At 39.6% G+C, this 17,273-nt stretch overlaps 1 protein-coding gene across 4 annotated transcripts; it reads right to left on the reverse strand.

Moving 5' to 3' along the window:
* Positions 1-1,390: 1,390 nt before the first annotated feature.
* lg18h10orf90 (linkage group 18 C10orf90 homolog) lies at positions 1,391-16,544 on the reverse strand. Of its 4 annotated transcripts, none has more exons than XM_057359096.1 (11): positions 16,430-16,544; positions 15,592-16,170; positions 13,382-13,451; positions 10,590-10,678; positions 7,775-8,723; positions 6,321-6,464; positions 5,748-5,845; positions 4,424-4,565; positions 3,890-3,953; positions 3,220-3,337; positions 1,391-2,214 (listed from the first exon to the last, which is right to left on the reverse strand). In XM_057359096.1, the coding sequence occupies exons 1-11, from the start codon at positions 16,433-16,435 to the stop codon at positions 2,176-2,178; spliced, it is 2,298 nt and encodes a 765-aa protein (XP_057215079.1). In that variant the 5' UTR covers positions 16,436-16,544; the 3' UTR covers positions 1,391-2,175. The 4 variants fall into 4 exon arrangements, 3 of the variants coding, with proteins under 3 accessions (XP_057215079.1, XP_057215078.1, XP_057215080.1); XM_057359095.1 differs by having other exon boundaries at positions 13,382-13,454; XM_057359097.1 differs by having other exon boundaries at positions 13,382-13,454; positions 15,592-16,316; positions 16,430-16,538.
* Positions 16,545-17,273: the final 729 nt, after the last annotated feature.

Genomic DNA, 17,273 nt, shown 5'->3' on the forward strand with positions numbered 1-17,273 from the left:
TCACAGAATGCCATTTCGGACGCAGCCAGTTTGTCCCAAATCGTAGTATGTTGAAAAGAGTATTCCAAAGATTCCCGAACGGGTAGAAATTCGAAGTGCAGAATGATGCACACACTCTAATGGATAATATTACCCACAACTCTCAGCGAGTAGGCGGACTTTAGTGACGCGCCACAAAATTAAATAACTGATGCGTCACTAAATTAATAAATACAACTATATAGAGTCAACATTACGTTGGAACAATAATTTAATAAATACTTCAATGGAAAGAAGAGCTGTATTTTGATGTATGTGACAGGTAATGGTCACAAGGTTGTCTAGACAACAACGGCCACTTCCGCTTCTTGTTAGTACGTCCCAGTGCGTGCATGTTGTTTTGCTACGCACTAAACTGAATACACTTTTCTTGCTTCAAAGTTCAAATCTCAAAAAAACATTAGATTGCTTTTTTGGTGTTGGGTATATGCATATCTAAATATTTATCACATACTTTTACTGCAAGTTTCCTCACAATCGAGATTACTGCACAGGCTCATGGGCGTTGTGAGCAGGCACGTGTGGGACAGTCTTGGCCGTTCCTTGTCTCTTCAGACAGGAGACAAAAGCTTCTTTCAGTCTGCATCAGCGCACGGCTCTATTAGTGACGCATTCCTATTCACAAGGGGTCAAATTCCTTTCGCTCGCTGCTAATGGCTCAGAGAGACGCGGACAGTGGCCGGCGATGTCCAAATGAGCCCGAAGAACACGCGACCTTAAATGAACGTACGATCGAGACTCTTCAAGTGTTCAAAGAACGTCTTTGAAAGGTTGAGTTCTTAATCTATTAAGCTTTTAGAGAGGATGACTGGATCTGTAATGTACACTTTTATTTCCAGTACGCTACATAATGTAATAAGACAGGGGTCTGCCTCTGAGAGCGTGAACAGTCCGTGGCCACTTCTCTTCCGAGTGCTTAATCTTGTTCTGGATGCACAGCGCTCGCTTATTTATGGACGTGGCAGCTGGATTCTACAAATGAATTAATTCCAGAAATATTCAGGTAGCGGATTTACGTTACGAAGTGACGTCACTGTCCGTTGGACGCATGGCTCGCCTGAGACGCATTTTGACACCAGTCTGTTTCTCTTTCGCTGTGTTTCAAAGTCACGTGTTATTGTTTGCAAGCTTGAACCACCTTAAAAGAAATCAACGAAAAACATGCATAATTATCTTTCACACATGTGACTTTAGGTAATCATATAAGGGAGACCGGGGCTAGTTGTCACACAGAAAAGTTGATATGAAGAGTTTGGTTCCAAAATGAGATGACTAATACACAACTTTTTTTTAAAATCATGTTTTTTATTGTGCATTCCAATTAATATCAATCAAACTGCTGTTGGTTTGTTTTGATTCAAGCCATAATAACAAAAAAACACAGCTAACTAACATAATAAAATCATGATTTTTGAAATTATTTAAAAACGGAGTTATCTCATTTTGGAACCAAACTCTTCATATACTGTATAGAAAGTATGAGGTGTTTTAAAAGTCAAATTAAAAGTGAATTTTGGTTCTCAAGCAGTTCATTTTGTGTGTTGGTTTCAAAGAGCGAGTTTAAAATAGTCGAAATTTACAAATATTTTGGAGAATTATGTTCTCTAAAAACCCTTTTAAAGTGGCTAAATCTAGCTTAAAACACATCAAATAGCCTAACATACTTAAAAAAAAGCGTCACTTTGTTTTAATATCATAAAGTATTTCTTATTTCAAAGAAAAGTGTCTTTCAAAAATCAACAATAGGGTTAGTGTGATGAATTAGCCAACATCTTTTTCATAGACAATTTACTGTTAATGTTTAATAGTTTTTTAGTAATCAACGCTGTTCCTGTACAGTAATTAACTAAAAAAACAAACGAAAAACATACCCTGATAATATTCACAGCTGTAAAGATTGTGACAGCCATCCTCGGCCTCCCACACAGTCTGATAAATGTGACCAAATTAGAAGTTATGAAGACAAATTGCTACCCATGAAATAAAGTTATGCATAGAGAGAGAAACCATAGTAATGACATTCACATTTATCGCACATTCATTAAAAAAACAAAACACAAATGAAACATTTATAACCGTTGTCACGGTATAAATTTTTAAGTCCAGCGTGAGAAAAGAAGCGAGTCCAAGACCATGTCAGTTATTTCCTCGCTGCAAAACCTGGTCCAAAAGTTTCTGTAAAAAATGAAATGAAGACATGAAATGAACTCCAAATGTACTTCGGCTGTGGTCAGCAAGAGTTGAAGACTGAACGTTAAAACACATCTTAATTAATACAACATGTCATGCACAAGTCTTACAACAAGTGAAAGACTGCAGGATAATACATTCAGACATGTTCACCTTCATGACAGACACACAATATGATTTTACTCTCTGTACTTTTAAGTTTTTAAAAGTGTGTGTGTGCGTGCATGTGAACAGTTTCTCTATACGTACGCACACACACACACACACACACACACACACACACACACACACACACATAACAAAATGAATCTCTTTAACACTGCCAACCAGACAGCATTTAAACCACACACACACACTTACACTCAAAACACAGGTCATGGTCACAGACCCTTATTTTACTTTAAGTTACCAGGGCGATTTGAAAAAAATTAAAATGAATAAACAATGTAACATCTAGTGATGAGCTTGCACTGTGCTGATGGTCCTAGTGTGTTACACGCACAACAAAAGACCATTAATGTCAACGCAAACACAGATTTTTACAACAAGGCCTTGATGACATTTGTTCAGCGCTGAATTACCAGCACTGAAACACTGATCTATAGTGACATCTGGTGGCCGGAGTGAGCACATGCAACTCTTCTCATAACAATCATTTCGAGCAGAGACAGTTAAACTGACAAGCAACAAATATCCCAAAATATTCTACGGTTGACCAATCACATTCAAGTATTCCAGGGTGCTGTTTAATAAGTTAAAATTTACTCCGATATAAACTTAAATCACTTGTCAGTCTATATTTGTGACCCTGCCAGTAAACATCAGGCTAAAGTCAAATCAAAGTTTGACTTCGACTACTAATTTGGCTTTGATTTCAATCTCTGAAATGGTCTTACGCCGTGTCTACACCGGACGCCGCATCCAGTGTGGACAAAATTTACAATTATAATGGGTTCTAATGCGTTCCATTGTCTTTTTTTTAAGAAGTACCTTCTTAAAGAGCTCCAGACGAAGCCTGTTGGTTCGATACGCCAGTTTTCTTTTCTCTTCCTCTTTTTTTCTCCTTTTATCCTCTCTCCTCTTCCTCATTTCAGGAAGCAGGTCATTCCTGTCAATCAAATCTCACGGTTAGTCTGCAGTCTACAGATCACATATAAATGAGCACTGATTTTTAGAGAAGAGAATGTTTGTCTCATTCAAGAATCGGAAATCAGAAGCATGATGCTAGGATGTTGTGGCTTGTTGCCAAGGAGTTGCTACGCGGCTGCTTGTATGGGTGCCCAAGTGCCCCAGAAATCATTTATTTTTGTAGCACAAACTGATTTACGCTCTCATCTGAGATAAGTGCCCATGTTTTTCATTCTCGCATCACAGCCACGCTTTTCCAGAGTAAATCAAACCCGTGAACAAGCCGCTCATTCACTCCCTAACAGCCAGCCGAGCGTCAGGGGGGTTTAATTCAGAAACACAGGGATAACAGATCCAATCAGGTGAGTTTTATTCAACCGCAACGAAACAAACCAGCTACGAAAAGCACAATCAGGCCAGAAAAGCCCCATGGCCACACAGAACAACTTCAATAGAGATGAGAGAGAGAGAGAGAATACAGGAAAAGGTGTTGAGATAAGGCGTCAATAGCAGAAAGTGGATTGTGGTTTACCTCCTGGACCGCAGATGTGCATCCTTTCCACCGACTCGTCTGTCTTTAGATTTCAGAAGGTTATCTGCAGTACACACACACACACACACTTGAGTTTAAAGTAGCAGTTAAAAAAAAAGAGTTAATACTAAACCAAAGGATTTTTAAGAAAATAAATGAAAATGACGCAAAACATTACAAAACAAATATTAAGCGATGCCCAAACAAAAGCTGTTTCTGACATCCATTAACCTTGTGAGAATTTGATAAAAGGTGGGTCAAGTAAAAAACAATAGATAAAATATTGCAAAACCATGTCAGTGTACAGTTCTGTAGTTTCACAGCACGTCCACAAGGGGGCGATAGATCGTAGGTCTAACAAGAGCTGATATTTTCTCTCAGAGGTCCCTGCTGTCATTTCACATGCTGCTTTGATGAACAGAGACTGAATACTGAAGCTCTCTCTGAATATTAAGTACTTAAAAACAATGTGCAATAAAAAAACAATTGGCGTGATGTCTCTAACTACTGTAGTGTTCACTGACTACTGAATACCTTCCTGATGATGGCTGCAGGTCGGCTCAGGTCTGTGAGGTGAGCGGAGGGTTTTCTGCCTCTCCTGCGACCTCCGCTCCAGGGCCTGAACTCTAGCCTGTGAGCGCTGGATGAAATCAGGTCGTCTAAGAGCTAAAGCCTCCTGCACAGAGTCACGATATGTGTATGATCAACACTTGTGTGTATGGACAAAGGGAATTTAGGCCTATAGTAGATTTTGTTGAATTTCTTAAATAAAAGATCAAAAAGAAAAACCATGCAGATTTTTGGCCATGACGGTACGTACACATACATACACAGAGAAGAGACCATTCCAATTTTTTCAGCTGAAATCAGCATTTCTAGATGTATTGTGGTCATTCCAGTTCAGTGTCTGTTGAATTTCAACGAAATCAAACCTCAGGAGTGACAAAGTCATCCAACATCAATTTGAAAGACTGACAGCATGACAAGACACGTGAAAACTGTCATAAAAATCCAGGTTATCACATTAAAAAAATATTTTTTTGAACTTTCCCTAAATACATGTAGAAATATTCATGTTGTATGGCTTAAAAGTGAACATGAACTTGTTTTCTTTGCAGCATCTGAGGTCTGACACAGCATCTTTTCTGTTATTATCACCTGTTTCTCCAGTTTTCATTTTCTCCAAATAAATGCAAATAAAAAACAAAATTTTGATTTGAAATTTGGTAAAAAAAACATTTTTGTAGTAGTTCACAGATTGAAACAAAAATAATCATTTCACCTAAGCACATACCTATAAATAGTGAATTTTAAATCAGTCTCTGAAATGGTCTCTTAATCTTTTCCACGGCTGTATCTACACACACATTCAATGACAAGCTTGTATTTCATTACATCTTGCGTGATGTTTGGAGCTGTGCTGGATTTTATTGCAAATAAAAAAATATTTTGTATTGAAATTTGGGAGAGATTTTGTCACTAGTTCACAAAATGAAACGCAAAGGATCATTTTAGCAACTAAACACACACCTGCAAATAGTCATTTCAGAAAAACTTTGGAGTGGACTTCTTTCCAGAGCTGTGTGCGCAAAAGATTAAGCGCTTAAACAAAAAACTCCTCTGAGAACTTTATTAAATCGGCACTGTATCATTTCTGCATCAGTGACACCAAACGGAAAATCAATGTTTGTTCAAGCTATAATTCCTGAAAAAGGCTGTCTGTCAGCATTCCCTTTCATCTCAATGCTATCAAGAGTCTTTGTTTTATGGACACAGAAGCGATGCACTGCAGATTTCAGTCTCCTGAGCAATGAAAGAGAAACTTCTGAGCAAAATGAATTCATGCACAGCAACTCACTCTCAATGATAGCGGAGCATCTTCAGATCCAAAGCAAACCATAGTTTGGTTTCGTCCATCGCCGCCGGTCTCTCCGCCATCACTGTTTATTCCATCACCTGTTAAACACATGAAAATAACTCATGATGTGCATGTGATACAACACAAGACACAAAAACGAACAATTACACAAACACAATTTTCCAAACACGTCTACGTGGATTTTCTCCCATTACACACAAGCACGTCAGACGCTGATGTCAGGTGTTCAGGTCCGTTTCCCCTTTGGCATTCCCATTAATCCCACATTTACTCGCCGGGGTTCAGGTCTGCTCTCAATCAATCATTTCTTTCCTCTGCCATGTGCACCGTGGTACCGTCATGAATAAAAACGGGCTTTAAGCTGTCAGAAAGCTGTGGACACACAATCCTCTAGCATGTCACTGTATGCTGAGCAGTTATGTTTGTATTCACCGTAATGAAGAGACCCACATTGTTTTCTGTGCAATATAATGTCCAGAGTCTATACATCTGCATAAAATCACACTGAAAGAAAACTCAAGAGCACAAAGAGATGATGCTGGTGTACAGAACCTGCGGCTGATGCGTGCGATGATGTTTGTGTCTCTGTTGTTGTGTTGCGTTTCTGTCTGTGTCGGGTTTGCAGCTTGATGTTGGTGATAACGGCGGCGGCGTTCAGCGCTAGAACAGCGCGTGCGGTGGGAAGAGGCGAATCATCTGAAAACACAAGACAATACATGACACAACAGCACAGGTGGTTTAATGACACAGACGTTTAGAGTTCATCTTGAGTTCACACATTAAAGCTCCAGTCTGGGACGTTTGCCTCTTTTCTAGCTCTGTTTAAAAACTCCAATTGAATGTTACTTTACATACTTCTTACAAATCTTTGCATGGGTGAAAGACAAATGACATTAAACTGACATTTTCTAATAAATCATACCCAATAGCTCAAATTATTAACATAATCATTCTCGTAAGCTTACGGTTGTAAGTCAGGGCTGGATAAAGATTGAAACAGATCTTTTATATATTTTTTTAAAATGACTGATTTTGTTGATTTTATCCCCAAAAAGTTAAGGATTCCGACCAAGCGTTCATGTCAAAGTACAACATACTACTATTGATCGAAATGGTTTTGGTTTTCTCTCCAAAATGCAAAATTAAACATTCGCTCGAGAATCAAAACTGTGTGAGATTGTTTATAATCTATAAGTCTTTTTTTCTTATCCCTTTATCAAATAATCTTTCTTTTCATAAACCTCAATCATGTATTTTAGAGATATGCTTGAAATAAGAAATGTGCCAATGGGGTGAGAAAGAAAACAAACTTTTATAAACGCACACAATTTTGTGTTGCACTCGCGGTGACCAAAGTTTGCTCCCCTATCTCACCCAACTCTTTCCTGTCCGCTCTCTACTGTCCTGTCCAAAATAAGGCATAAAAAGCCTCTCAAATATAACTTGTTTTAAGGATTCATATATTTTCACTTGCAAAAAAAGTTAAAAAAAAACCCCAGTAAAGTTGTTTAACATACAGTAACTACACTTCAGGAACAAAGTTTTCCTGAGCAAATAATTTTCGTATTGCTAAAAATACAAAGCATTTTCCTTTAGGTGTAGTGTCTGGGTTAGTTTGTAGTCACTACAATGAACATTACGTAAAAACCACAGATATTTTCAGTACGTCCTCATATAGACCACAAAACAATGTGTGCGTTCGTGCTGTCAGATTTATTCGCCCTGTTTGGCTGCTCTGAATTCCCATAGAAGCTCGACGCTAGTACTGAAATCAGGCTGGAAATGGATTATGCATGCGAAGAGATGCGTGGGAAAATGAAAAGATGTGAAAATGAGAGACAGAGAGAGAAATGGAAAGACCGGGAGAAAGCAAGACACACGAGCGTCAATTAAAACGTCTCTCCTTCTCACACGATCGATACCACGTGTCTATTATACATCAAAGAAACGCCGCGTGGACTGTTAAAGTGTGTGTGCACGTGAATGCCCGGAGCTTTCCAAAGTACCTGGAACTTTTAATAGAGTCAGAGGTTTGATTCCTAAAACAGGATCCAGATTCCCCGTGCTGGAGACAAAACCGCTGCTCTCTTCCGCTTCACGGGAACTAACAAGGTGAATATTTGTCTTCTGGGGACACGGAGGGCTCTTGTTGTGAAATGTTGGATCTGTGCGGTTAAACAGGCCGGCATCACAGCTAAGCGGCCTTCGTGGTGTCTCGTACCTCTCTTCGACTGTGCGACTATCGTTGGGGTTGTTAAGATGAAGAGACACGCTAGATCTGTGATGGACCGTACTAGACCTCCACTGGTTTACAGATACAGATGCAGTAAAAGCTTGGTTTAACAACACCGGATTGGCCTTAGTATCGACTCCAGATCTACAGACGTGTTTGATGGCATCGGTCTCATGGAGTCCTTCAGTATAACTATGTCTGTATTGTGCTGTTTTTGTCGCATCGGGCTGTCCTCCTCTGAAACGCTCCGTCTGCTCGACCATTTTCACAATAGACGCCTTTCTCCTCAGTACCACGGGGTGCTCATAACCTTTGTGATCTGTGTTGTGGTCTATAGTGTTCACCCCGGGGGTGGTTGTGATGCTCGTCCTCTGTTCAGTGACTTTAACCACCAGGGCTTTTCTCTGTGGCGGGACGGGCGTAGCGAGGCCACCCGGAGAGTCGGTGGGGCGATCGTTCATCGCCATTGGACGACTTGTGTCCGGAAGACTGAAAGAACGTGTGACCTTCTTTGAAGTGATGGTGATGGATGATATGGAAGAACTGAATTTACGTGCACAGCCGATAGACGGCAACTCTTGCACGCTTCCGCGCCTGTAAGTGGGGTGTTTGGAAGCTGGCTCGCTAGTTTCAGGAGACCGGACCGAGCTGGTGAAATTGGCCGTTGGATTCCAAATCTGTGATCCGTTTCCACCTCCCTCCGAGCTGACGGATCCCGAGGCCTGAGGACAAAGAGAAAATCACATGAAATCCCTTCAGTTTGGCCTTTGTGAGGACAAAAGAGGTTGGCGCTGCCTCCTGCACACACAACGTTTTTGAAATCCACATGATAAGCGTAAGGGTTTTGTGGTTACCGTAGCAACCGCATCGGTTTGGGGATATTCGGGGACGATTCGGTTACGTTCCATTAAGTTGTAACTCGAGGCACTGCTTTATTATATCACAAGGAACGCAGTTGAGTTTTAATCTGTGATGTGAATGCTTTCAGAGAGCTTGGTGCAGTATGAAAGAGCCACATAAGGAGGCTTGAAAAATAAAGAGGAAAGAAAAAGAGCTTTAAAGTCCCTGTGAACTGGAAGTTGCGATCGTTTTTACTGCCAAATTCTGACACATTTCCCAGTGAAAAGGAATTTCAAAGGAGACAATTAGTGGGCGTGGCTTGCGTTTTTCACGGCGAATTGATTGGATGTATAAAAACAGCTGTTGCATTTTGAAATGGAACTGGCAACAGACTGACAGATGAAGGGGAGGAGTTAACGGATGCTCCGCCCAAGCCGTCTAGTTTACGTCATTTGAGATGGATAGTCATTTCAGGGCGGAAGTGCATTTTGAAGATTATGAGGGCACACGAATTTTAAAAAGAGAATGACCCACATTGATAAACTATTTACTATAAACGCTGCTTTATTTCATGAAAAAATAAGAATGGTCATTTTTAATTTCACTGGGACTTTAAGGATGCCCTTAATACACTTTATATCACTTACAAAAGTCCGACACATTAAAGATTAAAAGGAGAGCAATGGAAACTTCTGCTTAAATCTCATCTGTGTCTCAGATATTTCTTCTGAGAAAAAGACTCTGAAATCTGACAACTGTCTCCAAACGCGAATTAAGGGATTTGCGCAAGTAAATTACATACAAAGTCAATGCAAAGATGTGAATAGACGGTGGCAGGCGATGTGAATGACGTGAATTGGGCGGCGCGATTGCCGCAAACTCAAAGGAAAATAACAAACTTTTCCAGCAAGTAATAAAGAGTGAGGAACACAGCATTAGAGTTTGAGAAGAGATGTCAACAACGTCTGAAACTGAGCTCAGATTTGTCAAGTCTGCAATCAAAAGTCAATATTATTGAAGATCTCAATATGAACTAAAATATGTCTCATCACATTTACTCAAATCCAGATGATTTGACCTCCACAATCTACATTCATTTGACACCTCCATACTCTTCATGTGTTTCAACAATTACACTCTCATTTGTTTCTCAGTTTTGGAGAAACATCCGAGATGAAGTTGATACACAACTGAGATGAGAACTCCAGCAAATTTCACTCATTTCTAATTTTCAAGCATTTCTGCAGATTGAAACAGAGAAGTTGTTTTCTCTTCAATGGCATCTTCCGTCCCGCGTTCAATCCTGCGTCTCCTGTTTCAATCTGTCTAAGAGATCTGTCTTTGAAGTTTCCTCGGTCCCACAATATCTCAGCAACATGGAGAACAGTGATAAAAGATTTCATTGGAAAGATGGAAGAAAAAGGAGAGAAAGTAGTCTGGAGCGTGAAGCCCATAAACTGAACATTAAACAGACGCAGCAGTCGGGTACAAAAAATATGTACAAAGAGAATAAATTGATCCGATATCAAAACAACACATGCAGCGTTCAGATCAAATGTGCTCAGATTGATGTGTGTACAGATCAGGGTTCGTGCACATCTGATTGAAAGATGTTTGTAAAGAACATGTACAGTGTGCCACAGCAAAGATTTTTCATTTAGCGATTCGGATTGCACACTTAATGTAATGTAATATACACTTTTCAGAACTCATCAAAACTATCATTGAACATCACAAAGTGTACTCGCCTGATGATGGCTGTATGACGCCTTTACAGGTGTCTTCCCATATCTGAAGCCTACAGATTCAGGTCTTACACTTTGCTCGAGTTCTCTTCCTGTGTAAAGAAACAAAAAATCTTTTCAGCAAGAGAAAAGTTATAATGGCAATGCTTGTGCTAGCGAAGCTAAGTGGCTGTGTTCACATCCATGATGTTCCAGTGTAAATACAGTGACGTTTACGACACTCCTGTCATAAGAAGTCCACCCTTCCTGCTGCGTGTTTACACTGCCAACAGAAGTCTGATTACATCACCTTCGCCTGTATCAATTACACGTGTCAGAGAGACAGAAAAACAGAGAGACAGAAAGACGCGATGGATCGCTCTCTGATGATGTTGCCATGGAGACGTGGTCACAGCATCACCTGACAGCTAAAGTGGGAAGTGAACTATTTCTCATCTGTGTTTTCCAGGCAGGTAATCGTGCAGCACGCTGGCAGCCAGCACCTGACAGGCAGCTATTTACCCAGCATGCTCTCTGTTTTGTGTGTTTCACAGCTGTTGTTTGTCAGGTACTGTGCTGCCTTCGTACAGCCATCATGTCCTAATCATTGTTTTTATGAGATGAGCACATATAAATGGCACAGCAATCTGATATTTTCTTCATCAGTATTTTTTGTATGTTTTCCAGCACGAATATCTGAGCAAATCCAATTCGTTTCTTGTTTAACAAAAAGTAGAAAATGAAAGCACATACAAATGGTCTTCAATAGGTGCGAAATAAAACATATCAAAGAATCAAGATAAACAAGGCACAAAGTGCCTGATGAAGATCGAGATGCTTTATTACCTTTTATGAATAAAGGGAAATGATTAAGAGCACACAGATTTCTGTCTTTTTGTAAGATAAATCCAACAAAAATGTTGTCATGTTTCTGCTTAAAACAAGACTAATTTTACCAACAGGGCACAAATAAAAGAAAGTCAACAAATATAATCTGTGTATAAATTGTTTGTTTTTCAAGTCAATGTTTCTAGTTTTATGGATGTTTAGAGTACGTCCATCCTAAATAAAGGGATAGTTCGCTCAAAAATGAAAATTCAATCAGAATAAGATATTTAGAAAAATGTTGATAATCAAACAACACTGAACCCCGTTGACTTCCATTGTATGAACACAAAACAGGATCGACCCGTATTGAGTTTTTATAACCGATACAGATACTAATAATCATATTTATAGTTGAACAGATTGCGTCTTTTAATGGAAAAAGCATAGAAAATATTGGTCTTTCTAAACAAATGTCAAGTAAATGTGTGCCATATATCATTTTTTCAGACTAAACGTGAGCAAATGTGAACATATTTGTGTGCATAAACTGCATATTAGGCATTTATGTAACACATCTCATTTGTGCAAAAATGGCTGTATTGTTAAATAAAGTTGCAAGTAACTTGCTGTGTTCTTGTAGTCTCCCCTCCCCTCAGACGCTGTGCTGCAATGGCGGTCCTGCACGCAATTCTCAAAACGGCCACAAGATGGCGGCGTTTATCGGTGAATCCGATATTAGAAAACAGACACCTGGTTATGGGAAAATGTCGATAAAACTATATATCGGTGGATCTCTACACAAAACCACTGAGACATTTCTCAAAATATCTTCTTTTGTGTTCCACTGAAGAAAGAGTCATATAGACGTTTAGACCATTTATTTTACACTTAATTTATATTAATATTAATTTATATTACTTTTTTATTGTATATTCATTGTATTAAATTAAAATAAAACTACTCAACAGTTATAGATTCTTCACGGAGGTCCACTGGAAGTTTAGTCCGGTCCACATAATGATTGTTTATGTCGTTGTCGCCGAAACAACTTTGAACAACTTGAGAGTGAAAAAATGATGACAATTTTTATTTTTGTGTGATCTCTCTTTGGGCTAAAATCGGTAAAACCTACAAGCGCCTTTTGTATTGCAAACACGTTTCACACCAACAATCGATACTTGCCACGAGATACTTGACATCATTTTTAAAAAATCCGTTTTGAGAGATGTAGGCAGGTGATCTGGCAACACGGTGAGTATCTGAAAGACAGGCAACATGGAGTTATTGACCCAAAGTCACTCTGCATCTGTACTGCTGGACTAAAGCCCCGGCCGGAGCTCATGGGAAAGCCACACATCTACCTTCACTTCTGTTATAAACACTCTTGGGACAGCGCCTCTGTTTTCTGCACCACTGCCGTCCCTCATTCCCCAAACTCTGTCCTGCTCTTACCGCGCTAATTAACGTTACGCTGTGTATACGCTCATCACCCGCCGACAGAACCGTGAGATCCCTCAACAGCAGGAGGACAGAGATTATGACCACACAGAGGGGACCACCGGAAGAGACAGAAACCAAAACACTGCTCTGTGCCCGACTCCAAACTCTCGAAAATCTGCTTTTGTGTTCCACAGATGAGAGTCATTTACTGATCCTAGCATACTGACATCGGCATCTAAATAACAACCCAAGGTCTATACTCAAACACAAGAAAGAAACAATAATACACCCCGTTCTTCTCAGTTATTATGTGTCCTTTAATAATATTTGATATGCACTACTTGGAGTTCTGCATTAAACAATTAAATGAATTCATTTATTTGAAAATGTCCATTTGATTGTATTTCTCAGTGCTGTTGTGTGAAACTCAAAGCTCCACACATAAATCACATAAAGCCTCCTCGGTACCTGAATTCACTAGAATCTCCTTCGCCAAGCACTTCATTGATCAATTTAACATGGCGTCTCGCGACTTTGTCATTACGCACCATTTGTTCCTGATCCCTTGAGTTTGGCAGGAGTGCCGAGCAACACTGGAGTTATAGGAGACTTCAGTTTCTGCTGAGAGAAAACAAACACAATATAGATCATAAATCTATACATCATTTATGTGTGAAATGCATGTGGAGGAATGGCATGTGTGCCATTATTAAAACAATTCCCATCTCTTCTTACGTATGAAGATCAACACGAGTCATTCCAAAAAGTATTTGGACATTGAAGCCACAAGATAACATTCTTAAATGTTGGTAAAAATGTCCCATCTAGTGTCATATGTCCACTTAAAGGACCATTGTGTGAGTTTTAGCAGCATCTAGCAGTGAGGTTGCGAATTGCAAACAATTGCTCACTCACAACCTCACCACCAGATGCTGCTGAAATTTCCACATTGCTCCTTTAAGCCACAAGATAAGATTTTAACATGTCTAAACATGTTGAAAGGTTTTCAGCCTATCTAGTGTTATATGTTATATTAATATCTTTTTTTATATAAAAAAATACTTGTATTAACTGAAAATCATTTCGTTATCAGTTTGTTTACAGCGGTCATCTTTCAATTTTGCCTCTCTATCGCCATCTCTGTTTAAACCATGAAACTGCAGTTTACTTGACATTCTTGTCTTCACTTGGGTTAAAGTGAAATGATGTCAAACTGACATTAGCCATTAAATTGCACCCAAAAGCATTACGCATTATGAATCATTTTTAGATGCTTGCTGTTGTCAAAAGATAAGTAGACAGTAAACTGTGTTTTACTGATTTTTATTTATGTACATGCTCAGTTAACTATTATGAGTTAGAAATGGCATACATTTGGGGATGCCATCATGTCAAAAAGATGAAGAAATTTGGAAAATGCCCCAAATGCTTCTGTATCTTTAAATGCAAAGCATTCTTCATTTCTAAAGCCTCTGTTCCTGTATCTCCTGAGCCCTGCAGCACTGATCCTGTTGTTGGCTCTGACGTGCTTGGATCTTTTTCTCCTAAACCTGCTCAGAATGAGTCTAAGCACCTGCTGACAGAGCTGTTTTATAACACACGCTTGATGAACTTCATGTGCTTGTCAGTCATCCAGATATTTCGCTCTGCCTCCATTCAATGGTGTACGTTTTTCTCTCTGGCTTTATGGCATCGATGGGCACTAAGGTAAATCAGGACTGAAAGCTCGCCTGCTCATTGGCTGGATTTCCTCCCGGTACGAGCGAGAGAGTAATTGTTGCACAGCGTACAGAAGTGGCTTTAAAGGCATTTATCCGCACTGTAGAGGACTTCATCTCTCTGAGCTTTCAGAAAAACTTTCACACGCAGGCGTTTAAAAGCGAGGTTTTTGCAATATGTAGCGCTCTACTGAGACACTCCTTCAAATGTGTTTTTATGACACGTTTAATCTTATTTTCATTTTAAAGCATCCTAACTTGTAAAAATGGAAGTTGAATGTAAGTGGTTTAGTGAATTCCTGATAGTCGGAACACACTGCAAGCACAATTTTCTTCAAGCAGATAAGGGACGCTTTCCAACCATTGAGGAAGTTATCTAAAATCGTCATGTTCCGCAACGCTCGGATAGAAATACATCATATCTTATCTATTTAAAAAGCACCATGTGAAACCTTACATTATATATTACTGTTTACATAATACATTCGGACAAGTACACTGGATTTGAATATTTTCTTGAGAAAGTGTTTTTTTGAGGAGGAAGAAGAATGTTCATATAAAGAAGATGTTTAAAGCCTCATTGTCATCACATGACCTCATTACATTGTGTTCAAATCAGTAAGTATCATCCAGTTTTCACCTTTGACATACATACAGTCACACTACATATATTTTAACATGCCGAGCAAATATGATGTATGCGGTTCGATCATCACACTAATAAATGGAAAGTAAAGAAGAGCGCATTGCATTGTGGGATAGAATATTCCTTTCCACAAATACTTGTTTTTAAATTCACTTTGCACTTTTAGTACAATGCAATTCATAAATAATAAAAAAACATATTTTAAAGTAAGTTTTCAGTCTGGATTTAATTTAGTGTCCAGGCAATATTTTGCCTTTTTTTTGCTTTATGCACCCAAACAACTGTATTTACTTTGTTGGAGCGCAATAAATGTCACAAGTTTGCAACAAATTCCAGCACTAAAGCATACTGCAGACATAATTGTACCCTATTCTAAACTTCTGGTACTTCTTACCTGGTAGCTGCTGTTGTCATGGCGACAGCCATTGTTAGAGATGTCCGTCAATATCACGTGCCTTTCTATGGGCAGCCACCCGAAGCGAACCGGAGCGAGAGAACAGAATTGAGCTCTCTCTGTACTAGGACTGGGTTTAACGTGTACCGTATTGCTCCTCTCCGACCTTCCTCTAGTCTCCAGGAACTCCAGACTACCCACTGAGCTCTCACCCAGGCTGGGGCAGACGCGGGGGGTTCGCTTTCTACCTGAATTACCTCCAGTCATCTCATTTGGCAGAGCTGGCATTGACACAGTCTTGTCCACAAAAGGTGTTTTTTGTCTCTGAAGTGGACGAGACTGGATCCTCTCCAGAGTCTGAAGCCATTTATCCGCCGTGCCACCTTCAATACAGCTCTGTGGACGAGCTGTGCGAGGGGGCCTATTTACCTGCGCCACAGGGCTCTCGTAATAGCCCGGCTCTTTGGGGCTCCTCCATGATGAGGATCTGCGAAGGAGATTCGTGCTGTTTGTTCTGGCCGCACCGTGAGGGATAAGTAGCCGTTTCCAGCCCTCGGATTTCAAATCCTCCATAAGAAACTTTACAAAGACAATTACGTGAAAAATCTTGTAGCGTTGACACTTGCAGCAACATTCAAGTTAAGCTCCGTATTGAGATGTTTAGTGAAGTACAATGGACTCCACTTATTTTCCAATAATAAAAAAACGAATTCTTCAAACAAAACCTATGTGTAAAGCAACATTGCATTAGATAACAACTTTAAATGAAGGGAATCTTAAGGCAATCTTTATATACAACAAGTTTCAGATGACATACTGTTAACAGAACTGTGTTTACCTGCATCACAAAAGACGACACAATCTGATTTCACGAGGCAACAGCGATATCAGACGGTTCCAGCTCATCTTTGGTGCCGTCTGAAGAGGTTCACTGGCGCTGTCTCCGCTCAGCCATGACTATAAATGTGTGTGTGCTGGTCTCAAAGAACAATAGCCTCACAGAACAACTCTATTTTTCACAGCCAGTGTGTGAGTGGATGTGTTTGTGTGTTTAAAGTTGCTTACAACCAGCAAATTTCCCTTTTACCACTTGGACATCTCAGCTTGAGTCGTTTTACAGAAATCATTTTCACATGTGTCTGGAACAGGGAATCTGCAGATAACACTGACAACAGAGTAAAACAGATTCAACCATATTATCTGCTAACCGAATAGGTCTGCATACGCACTACATAACGTGGAATTTGATGTGGAAAAAAAATATATCAGACAATAGAGGAAGGTCCCCCTGCAGTAGCATCACAGATCCCCTAGGGGTCACAGATCCCCTCCCGAAGATAAAATCTCTACAAACCAAACCTATATTTTCCTCTCTGTTAGGAAAACTGTTAACTAGATATTAACATCAGCGTTGCCCGTACCACTTACTAACTCAAAACATAAGAGCTCATCCTCTAGTCTCTATGATATGAAATACTTCGCCTGTTTTATCATGTGCCAGATGAAAATTGTAGGTCTGATTTCTCAGAAGAGCAACTTTTCAGGCCCCACACTTTGAGGTATTATCTGTTTCTGTCGAGTGTCAAAAAAAAACTTAAAACGTTGCAGAGGCAAACATCACTCGCATTTCCTTCAGAGAATATAAAATTTAGTTTCAGTCCCGTTTCGAAAGACTGGGTTTA

The sequence above is a fragment of the Triplophysa rosa genome, linkage group LG18 (genome assembly GCF_024868665.1).
Source record: "Triplophysa rosa linkage group LG18, Trosa_1v2, whole genome shotgun sequence".
NCBI classification, from domain to species: Eukaryota; Metazoa; Chordata; class Actinopteri; order Cypriniformes; family Nemacheilidae; genus Triplophysa; species Triplophysa rosa.